General features: G+C 32.6%; 3 protein-coding genes across 4 annotated transcripts; 2 read left to right on the forward strand and 1 right to left on the reverse strand.

Annotated features, from left to right (window-relative positions):
* The first annotated feature begins 253 nt into the window (after positions 1-253).
* On the forward strand, positions 254-10,982 carry LOC126776771 (uncharacterized). The gene is made up of 15 exons (XM_050499522.1): positions 254-399; positions 2,667-2,851; positions 2,939-3,114; positions 3,368-3,902; positions 4,223-4,370; positions 4,653-4,797; positions 4,997-5,105; positions 5,313-5,392; positions 6,052-6,149; positions 6,568-6,688; positions 7,221-7,447; positions 8,561-8,743; positions 9,333-9,399; positions 9,744-9,804; positions 10,764-10,982. Exons 1-15 carry the CDS (start codon positions 312-314, stop codon positions 10,908-10,910), a joined length of 2,370 nt encoding a protein of 789 aa, XP_050355479.1. The 5' UTR covers positions 254-311; the 3' UTR covers positions 10,911-10,982.
* A 3,949-nt stretch (positions 10,983-14,931) lies between these two features.
* Positions 14,932-19,700, reverse strand: LOC126776878 (nuclear transcription factor Y subunit alpha). 2 transcript variants are annotated; one of them, XM_050499731.1, is made up of 9 exons: positions 19,567-19,700; positions 18,636-18,809; positions 17,904-17,967; positions 17,640-17,765; positions 17,321-17,418; positions 16,905-17,090; positions 16,732-16,820; positions 16,465-16,552; positions 14,932-16,164 (listed from the first exon to the last, which is right to left on the reverse strand). In XM_050499731.1, the coding sequence occupies exons 2-9, from the start codon at positions 18,798-18,800 to the stop codon at positions 16,096-16,098; spliced, it is 885 nt and encodes a 294-aa protein (XP_050355688.1). In that variant the 5' UTR covers positions 18,801-18,809; positions 19,567-19,700; the 3' UTR covers positions 14,932-16,095. The 2 variants fall into 2 exon arrangements, with proteins under 2 accessions (XP_050355688.1, XP_050355689.1); XM_050499732.1 differs by lacking the exon at positions 19,567-19,700 and adding an exon at positions 19,357-19,540.
* Positions 19,701-20,293: 593 nt separating this feature from the next.
* Positions 20,294-24,933, forward strand: LOC126776870 (uncharacterized). Its single transcript, XM_050499718.1, has 4 exons — positions 20,294-20,475; positions 20,565-20,741; positions 20,816-21,159; positions 21,578-24,933. The coding sequence occupies exons 3-4, from the start codon at positions 20,822-20,824 to the stop codon at positions 22,194-22,196; spliced, it is 957 nt and encodes a 318-aa protein (XP_050355675.1). The 5' UTR covers positions 20,294-20,475; positions 20,565-20,741; positions 20,816-20,821; the 3' UTR covers positions 22,197-24,933.
* The last annotated feature ends 808 nt before the right edge of the window (positions 24,934-25,741 follow it).

The following is a 25,741-nucleotide window of genomic DNA, read 5'->3' on the forward strand; positions in this document are numbered from 1 at the left end:
CAGATAAGAAAAAAATATATCAATGGGCGATTGCGCGCGTGATTCAATTATGTTGCTAAGCAACGTGTTAATAATTCAAAAGCACAGTAGTGTTCGGGAAATTAATACAGTAGGCTGGCGAACGTGAAAATGTTTATATCTAAAATCGTTACGCGTTATAATAAGATCTTGCTCACCTTTCTTAATTTTTAGTGTAACATTCGACACCATGAATTTCATATTGTGTTTACGCTTTACAACATACCAAAAATACATTTTATGATAATAAGAAAATCGCTAGAAATTAATCTTTACCTAAATAAAAGATAAAAATGTATATTTTTCTCTTTTTAATACTCAAAGTACTTTTAACATTTTTGACAAACACTTGCGCGGACGAATTGGAAAATGAAGAAAAAAGTAAGTGATTTTTAATGTATTTGTTAACATTTATTATTTTTGAAAAATAAATATTTTATTTATAAAAATAAGTAATATACATATACTAAACACTTAAATGTGCTTACACTAAACCTCTATCTATTTTTTATTTTTATTTTTTTTTTTGTATATATTATAATTGAACAATATTGTATTTATACTTTATAATTTATTTGAGTATTAATTATAAAAGTCACGTGTACTTGCACTTAATATAAAAAATGCGTATCTTTTTCTAACCTAACTGGTTTTTAATACTTTCAATACTATACTTATAATAATACTAGTTTTCGCCACCGGCTTCGCCCGCGTATTAGGGGAGGAGTTACGTGCTTCATATGTGCCTATGTCTTTCCTTGGGCTTGAAGGCTTGAAGTTCAAGCTTGCTTTACATCAAAGCTCAATAGTTTAACCGTGAAAGCCTAACAGAAAAACACATCTACTGTCGTATTTTTAATATTAGTATAGAGATTTTTATTATAAATAATCAATTAAAACCAAAACAGTTTACGGTTCGCTGCGCGCGCGGCAGTGCGTTGTCATCCATCCGCTCTATGACAAAAGGTTGCCGAGTACCCGCATGTAACCGCCGAATTAAACCGCTTTTATATGCATGTTTATTCGATTGTGCAAAACCCGGTTATGGACAGGAAGTTACAACCTACAGACCCACCTTCTACTTTAATGGGTATTAAGTGGTTTAATTGCTATTAATATTGATATAAAATTGTTGATATATAGATAATATTTGTCATGTCGGTTAAACTCTTTTTCAAGCAGATCTTAATATTAATTTGGATCTGTGTGGAAAAGGGCCTTCATCTTAAATCGTGGGTGTCGAATGAGGGATTTTTTATGCGGTAGGTACATCAATATGAACTTGTAAGCGTCTTAAGCACCCGACCAACACACCAACAGTATTTCTTAGGAAGCATGGTATCAGACTGGTAACCGACCGAAATATTCTTGCAAATTTTTCATACGGCTTATATACTGCGACCCCAAATCAATAGGATAAGGCAAGCGAATTACATTTGTTCGAGATTTTAATTTAAATTAAAGTAGGTTTTATATTCAGTCACAGATTAAATAAAAATAATTTAAGCAATTATAGTTCATATTCTTTATTTCAAAATTGTTACATAAATCTTTAAATTAATATATATGGTTCAAAAATGTTTTATTGTGGATGAAATAAAACAATATCGAGGAAATGCGTTTTCTTTTACCTGAGCCGTAGTTGGTACGGGGTGGTGCCGAAGCAACTCCTGTCTAACAAAATATTGTGGATTAAAGAAAGAGAGGAAACGTCTTAGTTAATGTTTTTAAAAGGATTTTATATTACCCAAGAAAAATAATATAATCGAAATAAATTAAAATGTTATGTTTGTTTTGTAATATAACTACGAATTTTTTTAAATTCGAAATATTAAATACTTTTAAATAATTGAAGGAAAAAATATGTTTGACATATGTAACAAAAATGGTACCTACATTTCACCAGTCGGACCGGGTAGCTAGTGTAGATGTTTGACGAATATTTGAATTGATTATGACTTGGATCTTTGAAAGATTTTTACGTATTTTCCGCTATCTTTCCTAAGTTGTGCCGTTCAAAGTTAAAGTAGCTTATAGTCTACAGGCCAATAAACTATAAGACCCCATTATTCGGGAGATCACGCGATTCCCTTATGTTTACCATCTTGTCGTTACATGAACATTTTCCATTATGCATTCCTTTAAATTTTCCCAATACGTAACTATTTGTCTCTACATATGTATAATAAATTGAGATCGATCAATACAATACATAATCATAGTTGTTTATGAAATACTGTTTTATATAATTAAAAAGTACAATAAATATACCAATCAACTCAGACCTGGCGATAGGTTGGAGTGAACTAAAGTTAGTGTAACCAGGAGTATAAATGTTTCTTCATATCCCTTCCTTAAAACATGAAGCAATAAGGACATTTTACCCTCAATACAACTCTTTAAGAGTTCGAAATAAAAGTAATTAAGGAATGCTTAGTTTTATAAAGATTTTACAATTATAACAATATTGGAAGAGGTTAGAAAATATTGTGTAACCATAAACAAAATGAAGTTTTCAAGCCAAACTATAATGAAATTAACTAAACTTTATAATTAGGTATTAATAATATGTATTTTATATTATATACAAGAAAAAAATACATAGAACCGAAGCAAACGATTGTAGTAAATAGTTTCTATTTTTTTAGTGTACTTGCTGGTTTCTCCTGATCAACACGCACGAACGCCTCGCTTGGAAGATTTCTTCTGGACAGGGTCTGGAGATGGACCACCCCCACCTGACTTATCCGAGCCAGTGGCAACACCGAGTACACCAATTGTGCAGACTACGACTGTTCTTGCTACGGTTTACTTGGATTCATATTCACCTCAAGTATTTAACATTTCAATACATCTTTGTCACTAAAAACACCCACCCACCCACCTATTTTCTAAGAATAGTAACTTTCTTCCTATTTAGGCGGTGACAGATAAATCAAGCGGGGAATGTATCCTGAACTGCGATGTGACGCCAGATAGTCTGGAAACTGAGATCCCAGAAGACCGACGTTACTGGCTCCTGACAGTAATACAAGGTTCCACTCCTGACAGCTTACAACTACGACTTGCTAGGCTATACCAAAAAGCATTTCTAAGGTAAACATAACAAGTTGAGTCATGACTAAATTTTCCGCATGCAAGTGGAATATTACAAATACGATCTACTATCAAATTGTAAAAAAAAAATTATAGTTTAACTCTTTTAGGATTAAGGTGTTTCTTTTCAAAGTTATTTAACTATTTGTGATAAATAAAGCATACAGATTTTTTTTAACAAATTCTGTAAAACAATTCTTTTATATATAATTTTATACATACGCAGTACTTTACTTTTAAAGGATTTTTACAGGCAACAAGAGCGACATCTAGGGATAATAAAATCTCTTGACGCACCAACGGCAAGGAAGAAACACGAAGTTCATTCGTTCGTCGTTAATAAAGATAACACATTTAACGATATAAGCACCCACACTGCCAAAACACCACAAAAGATCTATGATATTCAAAGTTCAATGGTAAAACTAGAGGATTTAGCCGTTAACTCAGCGTTGAAAATGGAAAACGCTGGTGCAGGTAAATTAAATAGAAGCGATGATTTGGAAGATGTAGAAATGTTTCCGGCTGATGACGTCGATCAACCGATTTCAACCAATTCTAAAATCAAAGCGACAAAATTAAGTGAAATAGAATCTTGGATACTAGTAACACCAACAGTCGTTATACGGAAGAGAAATGTAGAAGATGTTTTAGAAGGCGACAAAGAAGATCTAATCGACTTACCGCTTGAAGAGGAACCGAATAATGGTACAGTATTGTATAAAAGAGAAATCATTAAGCCTGAACAACAACCTCCCGTTCAAGTTCATATACAAAATATAACCGAGGTAAAGTATAGTAGTTTTTATATTTTTAATTGCTTCCGTTTGCTTCATTACGGTATCAGTGATAAAATGATACTCGAATTTTAATTTGAAAGTGTAGTATATTACTTAACAAAATATAAATAAATAGTAGTTTAAATTGTGTCTATCACTAGCTACTCCTGACGAATATACGGATAATCTACTATTTATCTTCAACTCTCTAGTCCAAATGTCACGAACGAGTTTTAAAATTTGCACATTTATAAAGAAAGAAGACGATAAACCATTATTAGATATAAGAGATATCTTTTTGCCTCGCTCGGTTAACTGCCGTGTCGCAGTCGACGGCGGGCAGCGTGCAGATCGTGTACGTGGTGCTGGTGGGGGGGCGCGCCGTGCCGGCGGCCGTGGCGGCGCGCGACATGCGGCTCGTGCGCGACGCGGAGGTGGCGCGCGAGCTGGGCGCCGTCGTCACCACCAAGGCCGAGCGTGAGTGGACGCCGCCCGACGAGCGATGGAGACAGCTTGATTTCTCGGAATATTTGATTGGTATCCGGGCGTAACTGGCATACCGTCGCCGGCTCATGAAAAGAGCCTTGAGAACTAAGCTTTATATGATATCGTCTTTTACTTTAGAAACTATCTCGATAAATTACTATAACTATTTTTTATTAAACAAAGTTAAAGTTTTTAAGTTAGTTAGATATTTATTCTCTCGGAACTCTCAATACGTTCGCGACAATCAGCTAAAAAATACCTCCCTACCGCTAGCAGCGTACCTGAAGGCAGCCGAGGGTCTAGAGGGCGAGGCGGGCACGGGGGTTCGGGGTGCAGAGCTGTGGGCGCTGGTGGTGGGCTCGGTCGCGGCCCTATTGCTGGTGCTGGCTTTACTGCTGCTGCTATGTGTGGCACATAGGTGACGTTACCCCGACATACTAGGTCACAAATACTAAAACTATAAGCTCGTGTGACAAGATATATCACATCTCGTATACGCCTTAATTATCATAGCTTAATGTAGAATTAAATTTTTACTAATATTGCATTAATCATTATTTGGCCTGCAATTATTTAATTATATATATTACATATATTATTTAATTTTCTAATTACAGAAAGAAATCTATGAAATCAGCAGCGTCTCTACGAGCCTACAGAACGGAGATGATAAGAGAAGCTGAACGTAATCAAATGAAGCAAATCAACGACGATAAAGACGCTAAGGTCACGAATTACAATATAATATTTTATTATCTTTTATATACCTAAACATATAATTTTATAAATTTATAAACTAATCTACATATATATTATATATTTCTTATTACCCTCTTAAATATATTAACAAAGCTGGCATGCGTACTGTAGACTGAGTTCCAAGTGTGAGAAGCCGCTGAAAAATTGTCTTATTTTGGATTTTTAATATTTTAGTTGGTAAGTGTGGTGTCGCCGAGTAGAACGAGACCCAGCAGCGTCCTGTTGCCTATTTATAGAGCCGGCAGTGCTTCGGGGTAAGTTATCTAGACTTTAAATAAAACAGTAACAATGTGGTCTCCAGCAGGTTGAATTAGAGATCATCCCATTTCAACCCACGGGTGGACTTCTATACCCCTCTGTTTTGATTAGTTATCATAAGGAATTTTATAGTATCGGTAGGCGGACTAGCATATGGCCCACCTGATGGTAAGTGGTCACCAACGCCCATAGACATTGGCATTGTAAGAAATGTTAACCATCGCTTACATCGCCTATGCGCCACTAACCTTACTAATATGTTATGCCTTTGTGCCTGTAATTACACTGGCTCAGTCACCCTTCAAACTGGAACACAATAATACCAAGTACTGCTGTTTTGCGGTAGAATATCTGATGAGTGGGTGGTACCTATCCAGACGAGTTTGCAAAAAGCCATACCACCAGTGTATTGAGGTGCTAATATTCTTTAAGTTACTGATAAATGCGCTGAATAAAATCTATCTTAGTGGACCTTACGACGCTTACTCGACGACTGCAAACGACAATAATACATGAGCCAAAACCATACGGCATTGAGAAACTTGCATACATAAAGGTCAAAACACAGCTTGTCAACTAATATCATAAAAAAGATTAATAAATAAATAAGATTGTTCTGGAAATATAAATTCTTCGTTTCTTTATAACCAAGAAGTTCGTCTACGTCATCATCTGGCGTATCAGAAGTAGCAGCTGCTTTGAGAAGACGACAGAAGAAACCTCACGCGTTAAGGATGCCACAGAAGAAAAGAGGTTCGTTCTTTGTTCAAAATAAAGTATTTTATTACAAGTTTTATGTAACGTAACCTGGTAGCATGACTCAAATATTGTAACTTTTAAACTAATTTCACACGACCAATTGAGCTGAAATTTTCCTCATTTTTTTGGAGCTGGTGACAATACAACCTTATGTAATAAATTAGATTCGTATGAGGACATTGATTCAACTATGACTGTGTTGAATAAATTTTTCGACTTTATATTTATTTAAGTTCCATCTCCACATCGCATAATACAATTGAGCAAGTTTAGGAGATTTTGATAATTACTTAAGTCTCTTTTATTAGACATACAAATACACTTCCTGGCGAAAAAAATGTATTTATTACTATCAATTCCAAGACATCATAGGCATTTTTAAAAACGGTACGGTATATATGTATTTTATTAGTGGGTACGACGGACAGTTTATTGGAAGCTGCAGGAGTCGACAGCTCAGACAGCGGCCAGCGATCAGCTCCGCCGACACCTACCTCATATCTCTCTATGCCTTCAGTCAGTGCTTTTCCCAGGTACCTGTTAACTAAATTACTACCCATTATATTCGATACCTACCTACCTTTAAGAAATTGTTTCAAGACATATATAGAGGTATGTAGCAATGTTGTTGATATGTATTCAAATTCAAAATATATAATACTTTATTAATTTTGAATCTTACCTTGTTATTCGTACATATTATTATTATTAAACAACTTTATTGCACACTCGCAAGGAAAAAAAAGACAAACAAGTAAAAAAAAAAAGAAAAACAAAAACAAAAGTTCAAGAAAAACCATGCTATATAAACATAATCACGGACCTCAATGTGATGCATGCAAAGGTCTTATCACTCAAGTAGTGAACTTATCTGTATTCGCATAAATATCGGATAATAAAACAATGCAAATAGCAGTTTAAATAAATATTTCAGTTATATGCGAAATGAGATGATAGCAATAGCAATAGGAAATCAAAATTCACAAACGACATTTTTTGGATATATTATAAGCGACAGAAACATTTCAACCGAAAATCAATATAAGTATTAATTGAAATTTACAGGGGAAATATGGTGGAACCGCTCTCCAAAATCCTAGAACCGGTTTCCGTTAGACATCTTGATATAGATTCACCGCCGTCCAGCCCCAAGCAGACCAGGCTGAGTCAGGCTAATGTAGTGCCAAGAAGACAAATGCCATCACAATTGGTACGCCTTGGCAGCATAGATAAGGACCCTGGAGTTATCGGACCTCTGGTGTGGGACTTGCACTGCCAGAGAATTAAAGATGGTAAGTTGCTTATTTCATTACCTAGAGGAATCCGAATTATACTACTGGTGGTAGGGCTTTGTGCAAGCTCGTCTGGGTAGGTACCACCCACTCATCAGATATTCTACCGCAAAACAGCAATACTTGATATTGTTGTGTTCCGGTTTGAAGGGTGAGTGAGCCAGTGTAATTACAGGCACAAGGGACATAAAATCTTAGTTCCCAAGGTTGGTGGCGCATTGGATATGTAAGCGATGGTTGACATTTCTTACAATGCCAATGTCTAAGAGCGTTGGTGACCACTTACCATCAGGTGGCCCATATGCTCGTCCGCCTTCCTATTCTATAAAAAAAAAAATATGCATAGTTAACTTATAACTTAAATGATAAATACATTTTAGTAAATTACTGGAGTCATTGTTTTCTTAATAAACTTAATTTAAAGCGGTTTTATCTTAACTCTTAAATAGTACATTTTCTCTAAATCTTGAAAAAGCTTTCTACTCCAGGTGTTATGCTATTCTGGACGTCACACGTAAATAATACATCCACGGTGCGCACGACGTGTATATTAATTTTAAAGTCCACGAAAAACATTAAACGAGAATCAATCATTATTTATCATGATCAATAAAAGTAAAGCCGTTGGTTCACGCCTGAACTCTTTCCGGTCGTGTCGGATTGCCGTTCCATCGGATTATGAGAGTTAGATAGTGCACCTGTGTTTGCGCACACACTTGTGTACTATAATATCTCCTGCGTAGTTGGCTAATATCTTTTGAGATTGGCCGCCGTGGCTGAAATCGGTCTGGAGGACATTATTACATTTACGTTTATCCTTTAATTATTTCTATTCATAAATTAAATTTAAGGGAGATTTTCTTTTTAATTATTAGTAATAAAAATGCGCGGGGAAATCTTTTATTAGATGTGGGAACAACAATAGCTCGGGTACTGCAGATTTTCTTTTCTAATTTATATCTCTATTAAGTCAGGAGCTAACTCAAATTTGTGTTTTAGAATATTATCAGCCACTTTAATAGTTGCATAGCAGTCAAAAGCATTCTAATTTAGCTATCGTAATTTGAACAGAATGGTATCTATTCTATTCTATTCTCACTTCCACGTTTCCAGTATCGAAGCCCTCCAGCCCCGCTAGATCTATAGCATCGGCTTGTAAAGAACCATCGTCATCCAGGATGAGAAGGCGGTTCAACGAGCTGATGGATGACGCCTTCACACTGTTCGGTAGTGCATCCAGTGCCAATTCCCACGAGACATTCACTATAGATAAACAAGACAGCCAGGAAAAGAACAGTAAGATCTTTAAATAATTTTAATGTTAGTTTAATGGAAATTTTATTTAACATTTCAAAAATGGACCAGCTCGCTTGTTACCAGAGTATGCGATTAGAAAACTCCGTCGTATATATATCTTTTAATTAATTACATTAAGTGTTAGACTTAAATTTGAACTACCCCAGGTAGTTCTATTATGTTCAAGTTGTATTCCTAATCAGGGGCAGATAAGATACCTTAACCCCCCTTTGGTCTATAGAAGTTTTCCACCCCTACTATACAAAGAACAAAAAATTTAATGACAAGTATATGCAATTGAGTTAAAGTAATAAACAATGAAAATCTGTAAACGATAAAAAATATATTAATCAGTGTCTTTAAATACCGATGATTACCATTTCTATTTGGTCTACTTAAAAATGAATCTATAAAAAATGTTACACTTATGGAGATTCGCCATACGTGTAAAATTATCTATGGACACATTTTTTGGGTTCAAGAGTGTAACTATTGAATAAATATCTCATCAAGTCGTGCGGCCCGAGCTCGGTCTTACTCGGCCTATAGGGATAGCCTACTAATGTTCACAAGCGCCCCCCCCCCGCAGCCCCGCAGGCGCGCAACCCCGCCGTGCGCGTGCCGGGCCCGCGCGCGCCGCACTCGGCGGGCGCCGGGTATGTATACACTTTTCTATTTACTAGATATATAAGGTGTTTTTAATATATTTCTAGAGATTTCGACAAGATTATTAAATGTAGATTAGTATATAAGCGAAAAAAGCGATTGTAGTAAGTAGACAATATTATTGTATCTCTCACTGTCTTAGTTCTGTGGAACGGTAATCCACTAAAGTAATCCACGTGTAATATGCCTCATTTCCTAACTCCGAGTTTTTACTGAGATTTTTTGACAAAAATTTTAATCACTTTAATTGGATTTACCCGGAAAGCATCCCTAGCTAGATACTATAAAAGATATATAACTATTAAAAAATGAAGTTTAATCCGTTACGTGGCAGACGCTCGCGCGCGTGCGCGGACAGCGCGCTGCGACCGCGGACCGCCGCCTGGCACGCACACGTGAGTCGACTTGCATTGCTTGCATATGACACTGTTGGCTTATATCTATTGTATATGATGGGTATATGAACGCTCACGTACCCATCAGCTAGAAACATACAGACAAATATATATATACATAAAGATCCACACACTCGCACGCACCCTCACAAACATAGGCACGAGAGTGACCTTTATCACTATTCGGTATTAAAACTATTTTAAAATTAATTTAACATTTATACATTGACAAAGTTAAAAATATTATATATTCCGACATCAGGAAAGACATCATGTTGTTGTAATCTTCTTTATGTTAACTTTAAAAATTAATTCAAACAAACAACATTACAAATATCCATATAGAAACATAACAAAGAAAGGACAACTATTGATACATATTAAAAACAAAACGGGACCAATATTTAATCCTTGCGGAACACCCGTTTTTAGTACAGAACCTAAATACTTTATTAATACTACTAACGATAATACTGTGTTTGTACTGTTGTTTGTATCAAACAAAATTTCATTGAATTTGTAAACGTTTCAAGCTGTATATGTTACTAGAAATATAACCGAGTTGCCACAATAGAGGATGAATACATTTTAAAAGCATCCATTACTGGTGGTAGAGCTTTGTGCAAGCTCATCTGGATAGGTATCACCCACTCATCAGATATTCTACCGCAAAACAGCAGTACTTGGTATTGTTGTGTTCCGGTTTGAAGGGTGAGTGAGCCAGTGTAATTATAGGCACAAGGGACATAACATCTTAGTTCCCAAGGTTAGTGGTGCATTGGTGGTGTAAGCGATGGTTAACATTTCTTACAATGCCAATGTCTATGGGCGTTGGTGACCACTTACCATCAGGTGGCCCATATGCTTGTCTATAAAAAAATGTTGTTTTAACATTGTTAGGAAGTAATTAACATAATATTTGTATAGAGAAATAATAAATTTGTATGTTACATCTGTAGTCCACACAGAGACCGCCAGGACCAGTCGTGAACACAGCATTTATCACCGCTGAAGGACGACTCGCTCCGGACGATCCCGCTCTACCCCTTATCTCGGCTATCAAAAGCGAAATACAACGCATTAGAGATAACGCAAAACCAACTTAGAACAAATAGTTCTACATACAGCAACAACCTGTTAATATCCCACTACCGGGCTAAGGCCTCCTCTCCCTTTTGAGGAGAAGGTTTTGGAGCTTATTCCACCACGCTGCTCCAATGCGGGTTGGTAGAATACACATGTGGCAGAATTTTAATGAAATTAGACATTTGCGGGTTACCTCACGATGTTTTCCTTCACCGTCAAGCACGAGATGAATTATAATCACAAATTAAGCACATGAAAATTCAGTTGTTATATTATTAATATTACCTTGTTATACCATTGCATAAAAAAGGCGATAGGGCTTGTGTGGAAAATTATAGACCGATATCTGTGATCTTAGTGTGTGGTAAAATGTTCGAACTTCTTGTGTACCCGTGTATCTTATCACAACTAAAGCAGACCATAGTACCGCAACAACACGGTTTTTTGAGGGCCCGTTCTACCACAACTAACCTTGTTTCGTTTGTTGAAGACCTTACTGAGGCGGTGGATAGTGGCAACTCCATTGATGCTATTTATACCGACTTTAGTAAGGCCTTTGATAAAGTTAATCATCATAAACTGTTGCAAAAACTTGAATCGATTGGTATAACGGGCACTCTTCTTAACTGGTGTGTCTTATCTCCACGATCGCAAATCAACTGTGGTTATTAATGGCTACGCATCTAACCCCTTCATATCTCACTCTGGAGTACCTCAGGGATCCCACCTGGGACCTTTACTGTTTAACTTCTTTATTAATGACATTTGTTCATGTTTCAAACATACTAAATGCTATTTATTCGCTGACGATCTCAAGTTGTTTAGACCTGTATCCACTGTTTCAGATGCCATACTTCTGCAGAGAGATTTAAATAGTTTGGTCTCTTGGTGTCACATAAACGATATGAGCTTAAACACTGAAAAATGTTTCGTTACACGGTTCAGTAGGGAAAAAAACACTTTTGTTAGATCGTACACCATCAACGGACATTTGCTTGCAGAGGTGGACAATGTGGGTGATTTAGGCATCATTTTAGACTCTAAACTGCGATTTTATCTTCATGTGGACACTATAGTAACTAAGGCTTTCAGGGTTTTGGGTTTTGTCTTGCGAAATTGTAGGGATTTTAAAAAGCCTCAGACTAAAATTACTATATACACTGCTTTAGTTCGCAGTATTTTAGAATACGGTAGCATTGTATGGAATCCTCACTACGATATTTACAAGAATAGACTTGAAAGTGTACAAAAAAGGTTCTTATGGCATTTATCTTATAGTCAAAATTTAGCTAAAAAGCTGCCAAGTTACGAAGATAGACTCTCACATTTTAAGCTTCTTTCTCTTTATGATCGTAGACACGTCCTCCATAACATTTTCCTATTTAAGTTATTGAACGGAACTATCGACTGTAGTTACCTCTTTTCTAAAATTATGATTCGTGCTCCTAAAAAGACCACTAGACCATCTGTGTATACTCCTTTCGTTGAAAAACTTACTCCCGTCAGATGCGCTACTCTCCAATTAACAGGCTAATCATTGATTATAATAATATCTACAAAATGCTCAATAATATGATTAACAATAAAAAAGTGTCAAACGAAGCTCTTATAATTGATATTTTTAATGACAATTTGAATCACTTTCGTAAAAAATATCTTATTTTTCCTCAATAATAATGTATAAAATATTGTATAAATTTTTGTTTTTAACGTTTTTTTTTCTTGATGTGTTAATGTACCTCTTGACTTTGTTTGCTTTTAATCTAATAATTAATATTAAAAAATTTTAAATGTTCTCCGATATTTATATCTTACTCATTTAATACCAATCAAGTGATAATTTTATAATAATTTAATTGTTAATGTGTTTTCTATTTGTTATAAATATTTTGATTGTTGTGATAAATATTTTAAATGTTGATATATTTTGCAACATATATAATTTAGGAGACACTTGATGTGTATAACGTCATGTTTAAAGATTCAATTATATTTATTAGTGTACTTCTTGTTGGTGTTGATATAATAAATAAATAAATAAATACAAAAATAAACCTTTTCCTCAAAAGGGAGAGGAGGCCTTAGCCCAGCTGTGGGACAATAACAGGCTGTTACTGTACTATTTTATTAATAAGTTAAGTCACATTGTTTCTTAGTTTCATGCACTTTTCTATTGTGAGCCATAATGGGACAATCAATGCAATTATCGCAGTGAAAGTAATATTTGTTAATATTTTTTTATATTGCAGAAAATACAAATACTTTTAAAAAAGAATAAAAAAATTAAATACATATCATAATATATTCTGTAATCAATTGAATTGTTTATTCATCATGTAAAAAATACTCAGGACTAAAAAATCATAACATTTTCTACGTTTTTTAAATTTTATATAGGTAAATTTAATTGAAAAATATTTATTTAATGGTTTTTGTATTTTAATAATAAAGTTAGAATTTACATTTATGGTGTTGTTTTTTTTTCTGAATTATTTATGTCTAGTGCAATAATAATAATTGTCAGTACGTCGTACATATCGTAGAAACATTTCATCATCATTCATCATCATCATCATCAATCAATAATAATCTGCTGGTCTCTCCTTTGTGCGCCAAAGCTCCCCATTCTATGCCTTCAGTCTAGCCACCTTCTTCATGACATCGTCCCACCTGATTGGACGCTTTACAACTTTAAGATACGTCTGCTCTAACGGCCTTCGACATTCGTGACCAGTCCTGCAGTTAGTGTTCACATTTCGGCCCCCTATAAATTGGCAGGTAAAATGTTTTTGTACAGGCGACGTAAGAACTTGAGTTTATTTGTTATTCTTTCACGTCTGAAGCATTCAGCCGACCATCATGAAATTTAACACACATGTTATCAAAGGTACAGAAGAGGGCAAAAAGTACGCTGCACTTGTCCACATTACTCCCCCTCCCCTGTTCACAAGTGGGACACAAGTAATTACATAAAATAACTTCGCTTTAATGTAATTAAGATAAACATTATATGAGCGTGAAACGGAAGGAACTCATTATCCACGGGAGTTTATTGTACTTATATTTAAGAATTCTTTTTACTTACTAGTATAGTATGGTATGACAACCTCAGACTCCCATAGTACTAGAAATCCCTGTGTGCCGAAATGTTACGATTGGTTGAGGCGTAAAAGCAGGACAAATCAAAAGTTGCCAGGCGCCCGTCTTTAGCCGTTGTATATTTATTAATGTATGGCTTCTGGTGACCACGTCCAATCAAATACTTGTGCTCCGGCCTATTCGACTTTTTGTCAGTTGAGCGCACGAGCGAGGCAAACAGAATATTGTAAAAGTTATATCATATGGTTAATATGTTCGAATTCGGCTTTTATTTTTTTATTGGAAACCCTAGAGTCAAACACACTTTAATTACATTGCATTCTGGGTGGGGGTCTGTGCAAGCCCGTCTTTGTAGGTATCACCTAATCATCACATATTCTACCGCCAAACAGCAATACTTACTATTGTTGTGTTGCGAATTGAAGGGTAAGTCAACAAGTGTAACAGATACAAGGGATATAACATCTTAGTTCCCAAAGTTGATAAGGAATGGTTAATATTTCTCCATATATCCAATGTCTATGGATGGTGACCACTTTTCATCAGGTGGCCGTATTTACCTGTCCGCCTATTTTTTATGAAAAAAATTTAAGGAATGGCAATTGGCAACGAGGTATAGTTCAAGTTACGTTCCACCCATGTAACATCAAACTTAAACTGCAGATTTGATAATAATTAGTTATATATAACAGACTTAGCTGATGTTTGCTTTATTATCTTACATGCTAAATGTATTATAAGAGTTTTTAAGAATAAAAATACCATATTGTGCAATATGTATATTTTGTACTTTGCAATATGAAAACCATACATACATACTTAGTTTTAAATACATTTAGATATTTACATAAATACACATGACACTAAACATACCCCCGTCATACTTAATTAGACCACTTACATATATATATATATATATATATATATATATATATATATATATATATATATATATATTGATATAGTTATATAGTGATATTAGACCACAATTATTTCATCAATGATTTATGACGATGTATTAAAAATATATAATTTGTGAAAAAATACAATGATTTAAAATGAAAAAAAAAACCGTAACATTTTATAACTAAACTTCCAGTGTAACAAAAATTTGGAAATAATGAAGTACTATAGTTGAATCCCACACTTATTACATAGACCTATTCTTTTTTATTACTATAAATATTCTGTCTTAAATATTAGATATGTGTTACAGAATGAATTGTCAGAAAAATACTTTACCAGTCCTATCCTAATGTAATAATCAAGACATTTGGTCTCATATACTTAATCATAAATTGTACAACTAAATAAAAAGAACAATAAATGACTTGTTTCATCAGAAAACTGGTATCCTTATTATTTTTGGACAGCATAATCTTAACTTGAACAACATTATGATCTGCAGTAATTATAAATAATTATAATTACATACACTTAAATACTTTTAAATTGTAAACACACAGTATAATATGGAAAAAAGATTTAACAATTATAAATAAAAACTTAATACACTAAATATTCAAAACACCATAATTCAAATCTATTGTTACTAGGAATTCATTAAACAAAGCCAGATTCCTATATTGCAGAAAATTATTTTCTGAACTGATTGGCGATTAGTAATACGGTTATTTTTTGGTAATTTTATTGTTTATCTAAAATATATGTATGTATTTAATTTATTAAAAAATATTACTTTAAAAAAAACATTTCATTTTATAAATTAGCTAAAATTTTTTAGTTAATATGACCCACATAGAAATAGCAGGTTCGAATCCTGACATAATATATCAGTCTTGAGCACTTTTGAAATAAGTGTCATATAAAACTTTATTTAAATCAATTATAACGTTTTATCTATTAATCGAGATATCAAAGTAAAATTTTAAAATATTTTCATACAGCTTAATTATAAATTACCAGTAGCCATAAATATTCAGTTCTCGAATTTGTCACTTAACTATTTACAATATAATTGTGATTTTGAAACTTTGATCAAGTTCACAAATGCAAACTGTTGTAATGTTCCTTTGTGATTTCATCCAACATTGGCATCAAAAGCCTGTTTATTTACTTTGGTTGGTTGTAGTCCAATTCATACTGCTATGTGGACGTTAACGGTTGTGGTGCGAGTCGCCGCCATGTTGTTTGGTTTTCTTGCAACTCTTCATCCTATGAACACAATACACACATGGTTATGTCTTGTAATCTAAATCAATATTCGACAACATATAGAAAAAAATGTATATAATTATGTATTTAAATAATATATCTGAAGCAGTTTTTCTATATTATTATTATTTATAATAAATATTATTAAGTATATTTACACTAACTGCAAAATAAAAAAATCTATTTAAAGGTAGAATATTGGATAACAGGTCCCATATAATAAATAATCAAATATTAAAGATTAAATTAAAGAAATAGCTTCTAGAAGTTATGGCAAAAAATATAGTTAAAGTAATTTACCTGAATTATTGTGATAGAAACTGTATCTGGCTTGATGTCTTCTAGCATCTTTTGTGTATCTGAGGTCTGGTCCGATTGTTCCATATTTCTGTAATAAATTATTTTCATGGAACCAATTTCATCTAAAAACTTAATTAATCTATTTCCGATCATGACTCAATCGCATAATTGCTATCAAACAATGCAAATAAATACTGCTCTAAATTACTACTATACATTATAATACAGAAATTATTAATTTTCAAACATAATAAATGCATTTCTTACGCTAACTTCCTGCTGCCTGAGTTGAACCGACCACCTTCTCCCCTTATTCTATTCATAGCATGTCTATGTCTTGACTCATGAAGGTATTTCTGAAATAAATATGATTATTAGTAAAATGAAATCAAAATTTTCAGTGTTCATAAATAGCAGTGGATTCAAATAATCTTACTCACAGGTCTCTCTTTAGGTATCTTCCCCTGTTCATGCAGCTTGGCTCTTGCAGCACGTCTCCTCAATATACGCTTATACTGTCTAGCGTTCACATATAATAGAGGCTCATCATCTGAGCCTGCGGTTGAGGATGCAGCCCCTTCTGATGATGCTGTAGAAGTTGTTGCACCGCTATTTCCATTTACCATCTGCATGGAGTATAATCATAGTTATCAACTGTATATACATATAAATATCTCTAATAACAACTTGACCCTAGAGATTGTTATCTCATCAATCTTTATACAGATAGAATGGTTAGTTAACTTAATGATGCAATTGAATGGTTTATTATTGTTTAGTAGATATCTAATAGATTGCTGGACTAACACTGATAAATTAAAAAATTGTGGCAAAATTTTTAACCTATTTTACTAACCATTACAATGTTGGGTTGATTAACAATTTGTTGTGGTTGTACAGCATTGCCAACACCAGCAACTTGGACAAGATTTCCATTCAGGTTGATAAGTGTGCCTGTAATCAAAAAATACTAACAGTTAGATAAAGTTAGTTTTTTGTAAATATTTTACCATCCATTTAAGGTGTAGTATATTCACTGAGGTGTATAGAAAAGATATTAACATTATATTCATATGCATTAAGCAATATGTAAAAGTTTAGCTAAAAAAATCACAGCACAAGTGAAATATTAAAAATGAAAATAATCCTTCTTTTTTAAAAAGTAACTAGTTTACCTGGCTGGTGTATAATTTGGTGTTGATCAATCTGTGGTTGGGAAGTTCCTGCCGTAGGTTGATATATATACGTCTGTCCATCTGGTGTCTGGACAAGCTGCATGGGTTGAATATTGCTACTTGTTCCTGCATCAGATTAATAAACAAGATATATTTTGAGTATATTTTTGGGTTAATAAATTCAAAGCTCTCGGAAAATAAATATTAACATTATTTAATAGTTAAATACCATAAATATATAAAAAAATTAGATTGGTTGCTTACCTTGAAGACTCGACAAAGGCAAAACTTGTAATTGTTGTAATTGCTGGCCATTTGGGGCTGCCACCTATAAAATATTATGTACTTTATTAAGCATGGCAACATAGTTCATAAGTTAATTGAATTATTAATAGTACTGATTACTCTGCTTTGAATGTGTATTTCCAAAGGTACAACAACATTACAAAACTGATACTACCACCTGGATTTGAGGGGCTCCAATCTGATTGCATGAATAAAAAAAAATGTGATATTAAAATATATTAGATATGGCAATATTTAGGTTGTAAAATTTGCCTACAAAAATGTAATATTAGTAAATGTTAAGTGGGAAGAAATTTTGAGACATATTCATCATTCACTCAATGTAATAATTATTACCATTAGTAAATTTTATTTATATAAATATGGATGTTTACAGATAATAAAATCATATTATTTAGTATCGTCATTATCGTAGCAGAGATAACAATCATTGTTTGGAATAGGATTTTATTGCAAAGAAACATATTAATGGAAATATCTACATTATGTATTAAAAATAAATGATTTTTTAAAGAAAAACTACCATCTCTATGTACTATGAATATACTAATAATATGGAAATATATATATATATATCAATTAAGGGCAAATAAATATTACATGAATGAAATTTAAAAAAAATGCCTCTTAGTTACCAAAAAATACATTATAATATCAAATTGTGATTGCAAAAATGAATACAATGATTACCTGTATGGTAGGTGCCGAGGATGGTATGGAGTGTATTACAATATGTTGTCCATTTGGGCCCTGTATCATATGGGGGCTGTTATTCATCTGTAAAACTTGTAGTTGTTGTCCGTTGATGGTCATCACTTGTGACCCATCCGCAGTCTGAATCTGAGCATGCTCCATGGTTCATCACTGGAATTTATAACAATAATTTACTTAAAATACCACACCAATCTGATTAACTCACTCTAGTTTTTCATTTTATTAGTATAATTTCTACCTCTAGAATTGTTTATTTTGGAATATATTCATTTAAATATTCATAATTTAAATTTTAATAAGAAAGATATTTTGATTTAGTGCAAAAGACATTTAATTTCCTCTTTTAATTTAAAAACTAGTTGAAGACTACACTGTATGTCCAATAAATATTGTCACATGTATGTAATCACCACAACTCGGAATAGAATAATAAATAAAATTAGTAAATAACAAACATAGTGATATATTTTTCTAACATGAATAAATATTTAAGGAAAGTACTGTCTGGAATGAGTAAGTTATTTTAATAAATTAAAGAATTTAAGAAAAACAACTATGTCGGTAATTGTTTCATATTTTTTATTTTTCTGAAGTTATCCTACAGATATAATCGTATGGATCTAAAGATAGGTGACCATGTGAGGAAGTCTTGGAACATTATTTTATTGATGATAAGAAACAAGTGGCATTCTATTACCTCAGGAAATTATTATCTGAGAATATGCCATACGTCACTCGGTCGAGGCCAGCGAAGCCAACGTAGCCAAAATGGCTGCTTTTCAAGTAATTTCATTATACATATACTAATCCAAAACTCAGAAAGGGAAATTAAAAGTAATAACAAATATTGTATAATAACACCGACTCAACCATCTCAAGTAATAATCGTCAAATATTGTGAACTTACATTGGATATTCCTCACTGGTTTTTCAATGATTGGTTGACAAAGGATAGACCAATGGCCGATGTCAATGATCACAAGCACGCAGTAGATTGGTTCGAGACATTACCACTCCCAGACAAGCGCGACCGTTCTGCCATCCAATGCTCTTTCTCATAATTAAAATATTGTCTATTGGCCGATAAGTAAGGACTAGATTCTAATTGATGTCAAAAATTTACTGAAATATTTATTAATAAAAAAAATATTATTTTGGTAAAGAAATAATGTCTCTGAAAAAATATAAAAAAATAGATAAAACATTTTAATAACGACATACACCTTCTTCAGTATTTAAGAAGAAATTGAAAACTATAGGATACCAATAATTAAAAATTTAAGATTATTAGATTAATACGTCTGATAATCTAGTTATATTTAATTATTATCATTTTATTAACATTAAATAAAATACTATGCCATGGAAAAATATTATATCATTTGAATCAAATTTTTAATATATCATTAGATTAGAGTAGATACCAGTAAAAAAAAGAAATAGTATTAATTTAAATATAAAAGTCTATTTCATTCAACGTTTTATTTTTATCTTTTGTTTTAAGATATTATGTTGCGCTTATTTATATATAATGTGGCCGTTTGATAAACGGCTTTGGTTTCTTTAGCTCCAAAAGAGTAAAAAAGCGACGCTTTAGTTTGTCTATTTAAATATTTATGTCATTGTCAAGCAAGTTTGTTGTGCTAAATTGTTCTGCAGCTTTATATATTATTAACCTAATTTTTATTACATTTTAATGCAATTATTAGAATAGCATATGTTTACTTAGTTATTTCCGGAAGACGTAAAATGAATTCTACAATTTCTGACGATTTAAACCGTGAACATTTGGCATTAGAAGCATCAAAGTGTTTAAGTAGGTTATGATTGTTTGAAAATAGAAACTTGTCAATTTCTTTTGTTTTTCTAATTGTGTTAATTGTCAATTTATAAATTTTCTTCTAGAAAATATATTCTCCAATACTCAAAACGTTACTGCATTACATAAAGAAATTTTGGAAATAAATTTATCAATCACTGCATATATTGAAGAAAGTAAAAACCGTTTAGAAGGCCTTCGTCTTGAGTTAGCGCATCAAGCGCAAAGCTCGCATAAAGTTGTAGATATACTGAGTAAAAAATGTAAGTGAAAAAAAAATGTTTAAACAGATTTTTCGCTTGTTTATATAATTTAAATTAATGTTAACTGTTTACAGAATAAAATGTCAAATTTATCAAAAACTCCTCAAAAAAGAAAAAACAATTACAGAAATATTAAAAACTTGGATAGAGAAGCTAATAACAATTCAAATACTCAAGATTCAAAACAGGAATCTGCAAGAAATTTTATAGTCTGGTATAAGCGTTTGGTTGACAATGATCGTCAGAAACTCAGTTTATTTTTGTCAGAAGATATATCACTAGAGTGGTTTGGAAGAACGATAAAGACTAGGAAAAAAGTTTCAGCTTTTGTTAAACATGACATCCAATGTTCCAGACATGACTTTACGACTGTACAAAGTATTGAAAAAATTCAGACAAGAAATGAAAGATTACAAAGGTATATGTAATAATAATATTAAAACACACAAAACTTTACAAAATTTGAAGTTTTTTGAACTAATAATTATGTAATGCTCTAAACCATTTGTACTCAATCTGTGGACTGCCAGGTTTTTGTGGTTGGCCTATCTGATGTTACTTTATTATCAACTATTTTAAATTTTAAAGGATTTTTTATTGTGACCAGGGACACTGCAGTGTTTGAAATCTCTGGAAAATAAAAAGTTAAAATATATGCAATATATCCGTTCTTAGTTGTTTAACTCAATTTATAACAATTCTGAAATGTATGAAATCAACATCAACCCGCGACATCTCGACTAACATGTGTTTGAGGCCCCTATAAAGAAAAGGTTGAGCATGGCTGCTCAAACTCTATGTATAAGTAATTATAAAGCCCTACAATTGTTTTACAGAAACCCTGAAAATATTTTAAGCAGTCCTTTAAATTCCCCTGAAACTGACATTCCAAAATCACAAAAATTATGTAAAAGAAGAATTCAAACTACCTGCAACAGTCCTCAGTGGGCCGAAGGATGCAAGCCCAATGACAATGATGATGAAGCAATTGAGTGTAAACGAAAAAAACCAAACATAAGTTTTGGAGTTAATGAACAGAGATATCATACAAGAGAAATTCCCAACATTGATAATGTAATAAGTAATAATGGTGATGGTATGATGGAAAAACGCAAACGTAAAAGTTCCTCAATAACACCTCCAAATATGGAATGCGGTCAGGGTGATTGCCTTCCGTCTACTAGTGGTACAGGTTCTGAGAGTTCTCATGAGGCATTAAATGCCCAACTTCCCAAATTAGCTGTTGAATGTGATGGTTACGTTGAATTTAATAGAACTAGAAATAGTCGTAGTTCTGATTGCATGAAATGGGACAGGAAATGCAAAGTACAAATCAGTTACTCTGAGGATCCTCTTAATGTAGGGGAGTATATAATTTGGGCTTTAAGATATAGTGACGAAAGTAAGTGTCGTAGAAATTTATTAGCTGCATTTGAGGAAGCAGCTTCAGATTAATTTGTTATGTGTACATCTAGTGTATACACTAATACTTACTTTTTATGACACACCTTAAAGGTTCTCTTCTAGAATATTAGTTTCCTTCAATATTCATTTTATTTATCATGACAAACTATAGATTATTATGTAGCTTTTTGTACAAACACTTTATTAGGATATGACTCAGAATTAAACATTTAATTGACATTTAAAAGTAATAAGTAAAAACAGAATTATTATTATAATAATAATTAATTTAATATGGATATGTATATTTACTTGATGGTACAAAATTAACTTTATATACAACAATAATGAAAGAAATATTTCAAAGTAATTTTACTGATTAAGAAACACATTGAACCAATGAACACTTTTTATTTATATTCTTTAAGTATTCTCTTCTGTATTACACTTAGTACTTAATGAATGAAATTATTAAATAGCAAATAAGCCTTTAATAGAAATAAATATATTTTATTAATAAATAGGTATAATTAAAGTCAGAACTCATTCCCAATTAAAATTACTTACATAACACTTACAACCTACATTACATACTTGATACATGATTATAATATAATAAACATTCTATTATTTACTAATCACTTTTTACATAAGACTTTTACATGATTATGTGAGTGAAGTAGTTATAAATATCTGGGAGATAGGAAGTATATTCTCGTGTGCCTTGTATTGTGCCAAGTCTACATACTGAATTATTTATTATACTTTTTAATAGTGAACAAAATAATTCAACAAATCAATCAAAACATACTGAAAATATGGGTTATATCGTTAAATGTATAACAGAAATATGGTTGTTTTAATTTTCGTGATGAGAATATTGAGGAATAGATGTGTGGAGAGGATGAATTAGTCATTAATGTGTGTAGTTGTGAATGAAATAAAAAGTATATAATATACTTTTTATATTGACATATATACATTACACGCATAAAATTGAATGTTGAAATTAGTTGAGTATTCAATATATAGAAGCAGCTGTCTAATTGAAATATATAAAACATTTATATGTTAAGCTTAAACGGAATAAAGTCTCAATGAAATACCACCGATAACAGCTTGTCTTAATAAGTCCAAGATATTATTCCATACTATGTAATTCTATATATTTGTTAGTGTTAACACATAATTTCCTATTTCAAATAAAATTAATCTTGTGTGATGTAGTGTTGATACACTTATACATGTTTATAAAAAAAAATTATATATATTCATAAAAAAATTCAATGCATTGATTTTACTTTATAAAAAAATTGCCTCTTCTGTGTGATATAAATGTGAGGAACTATGCATTACATGCTACGAAGATCTTGTTTGCTTGTATGACCAATGTTTTTTGGATGACCCTTTTTAGAAATCCTATTTTTTGCAGACAGAAACAGCCTGTTAATGTCCCAATGCTGGGCTAACGCCTCCTCGCCCTTTTTGAGGAGAAGGTTGTTGTTGTTATTTGTTGCAGAATCAACTTCAATTGATGCATTTATAATCTTAAGCATTTCTGTCCCATTTTGCAATGTGAACTGTCTCTTGGTAAACATGTTGATTCACATTCGGTGGCTTTATAGGGATTCTTTGCCGTGTTAACCATTACATGGCCAATTTTAAAAAGAATGCCATAAATTTCTTTGCTGACTAAATAATAGAATTATGGTGTTTTAATCCTGTTAACACTGTAGTTTAAACTTAAAAAGAGTAAAAATAAACTATAATACCACACACACACACATATATATATATATAATATGACTTATGTTACTTATGTTTGCAAAGATAACATTATGACATGTAAGGCTTTCTATAATTAATTGTATAACTGCTTTTTACAATATTTGTGTTAGTTTTTACTTATTGGCAACATGTTCGTTTAAAATTAGGTATATACAGTTTAAAAAAAAAGTATGTAGTTAAGTACTATTTGTGGCCATTTCGTAATACATTACTTTATAATGTTAATTAAACGTTACAGAACTTCTGTTAGTTTTAGCTAATAAGTAATATTTCAAGCTTCAAGCAAAAATTTTTTACGCAATGAAGTTTTGCTTAATTAAGCTGCTACAGCCAAAACACAAGAAAATTGGTATAATTTTATCAATTCTATTGAGAGAAATTCGACGTTTTCGTCAATGCAATACCCCCATATACACATGCGTGCTCGTGATTCGCCTCGCCACACTTTTCACCGACACGAGTGACCAGTGAGTTTACACATGCGCGCTAGTTCATCTTTCCACTCAAATTCCTATCACTCTTCTTTCACCCAAAAGACCACTTCCACTGCGAGCGTCAAAAGCGGCAAGGGGAATGACTAACAGCCATTTACACATGCGTGCTCCACTCATTGGTTACTCACGCGAATGTGTAAACGTGGTATAACAAAAGCTGCCCTTACAGTGAAATAGTAGCTCAAAAACAAACATTTCACTTCTTAAGTCAACGCGAGCTTCTATTATAGTGTTATACTATAGCAATGCAAAGTCAAGATATACAAAAAAAAAATTTTATATAGAAACAAACGTACTACATCGCAGACGAGCGCTGGTTTTAGACACAATTTCTGTACTCTGTACTGTAGTGTCTGCACTAGTAAGAGCAAATTGATACTCGATCGTGTAGCCTATCGTATTATTCTTAAGTCTTTACATATTTTAAAACATTACTTGTGAAGTAATATTTTTGTTTTTCGTTTTATTCTTAGAGGTTTTAAGAAATAAAGTTGTTTAGAAATGTATTTTTGTTTTTACTTAATTTTCATTTGTTTGCGAACTACAAAAACTTTGGTAACTCATTTTTGTTTTTTTTTTTTTTAAATATATTTATAATATTATATATTATATTTAATATATAATATTATAAATATATAAACAGAGAAAATTCTCGGTCAGGTTGTAGGTCACTCTACGTACTCTGTCAAGAATGTTCAGATTTAAAAGTTTCTAAAATGCCTACAGAAAATACTGTGGTAAATGGCAACATCCTACTTTATACTGAGATATAAATTCAGTTTCATCAATAGATAGACGAATGTGTTCCACGTCATGTCCAGGTAAAACCGGCCAGGACCCTAAACAATTACATCCACAAAGTGCACATACATCATACCGTTTTTTTTTCTAATAAAATCTGTAAAAGACAAATTATTTTTTAAATATTAACTTAAAATCGAGATTGGAGAAATATCTCACCCGTTGTTCTATTTTTACAAGTTATTATTTAACTAGAATCACTTTCTCTCATCTTACGGAGTTGACATTATACATGTTGGTTCAGTTTCAATGACAATTGTATTTTTATGGCAAGCACAGGCCCTAGAACGTCACGGTAGCATACGAAAACGATCCCGTGGCACTCCTCGTTAAGACGGAAAGGGTACCGCTGGTTTTTTAGTGGGTATTCCGATGTTCGGGGCGAACTCTGCGCCTTGGACACCGGCGAGCCCCACATAACCCCCCACTGTTTCCGTGGGGGAAACGTGTAACACGTTTTACCAGTGATAAAAAAGGCCCGGACCTAGAAACTCTATATTCTGAAGCGGTTAG

This window comes from Nymphalis io, chromosome 21, assembly GCF_905147045.1.
Source record: "Nymphalis io chromosome 21, ilAglIoxx1.1, whole genome shotgun sequence".
Lineage (NCBI taxonomy): Eukaryota > Metazoa > Arthropoda > Insecta > Lepidoptera > Nymphalidae > Nymphalis > Nymphalis io.

Bases quoted from the DNA above. Each gene is read 5' to 3' on its own strand.
- LOC126776878 (XM_050499731.1), bottom strand. From the start codon at position 18,800: ATGGAGCATGCTCAGATTCAGACTGCGGATGGGTCACAAGTGATGACC. The intron at 17,968-18,635 runs GTAATCATTGTA...AATATTTTATAG, and splicing joins CCTCGGCACCTACCATACAG to GTGGCAGCCCCAAATGGCCA. The intron at 16,553-16,731 runs GTAAGAAATGCA...AATTTATTACAG, and splicing joins TCAGGCAGCAGGAAGTTAGC to AAATATGGAACAATCGGACC.
- LOC126776870 (XM_050499718.1), top strand. From the start codon at position 20,822: ATGTCAAATTTATCAAAAACTCCTCAAAAAAGAAAAAACAATTACAGA. The intron at 21,160-21,577 runs GTATATGTAATA...ATTGTTTTACAG, and splicing joins AGAAATGAAAGATTACAAAG to AAACCCTGAAAATATTTTAA.
- LOC126776771 (XM_050499522.1), top strand. From the start codon at position 312: ATGTATATTTTTCTCTTTTTAATACTCAAAGTACTTTTAACATTTTTG. The intron at 400-2,666 runs GTAAGTGATTTT...CTATTTTTTTAG, and splicing joins ATTGGAAAATGAAGAAAAAA to TGTACTTGCTGGTTTCTCCT. The intron at 4,798-4,996 runs GTGACGTTACCC...TTCTAATTACAG, and splicing joins CTGCTATGTGTGGCACATAG to AAAGAAATCTATGAAATCAG.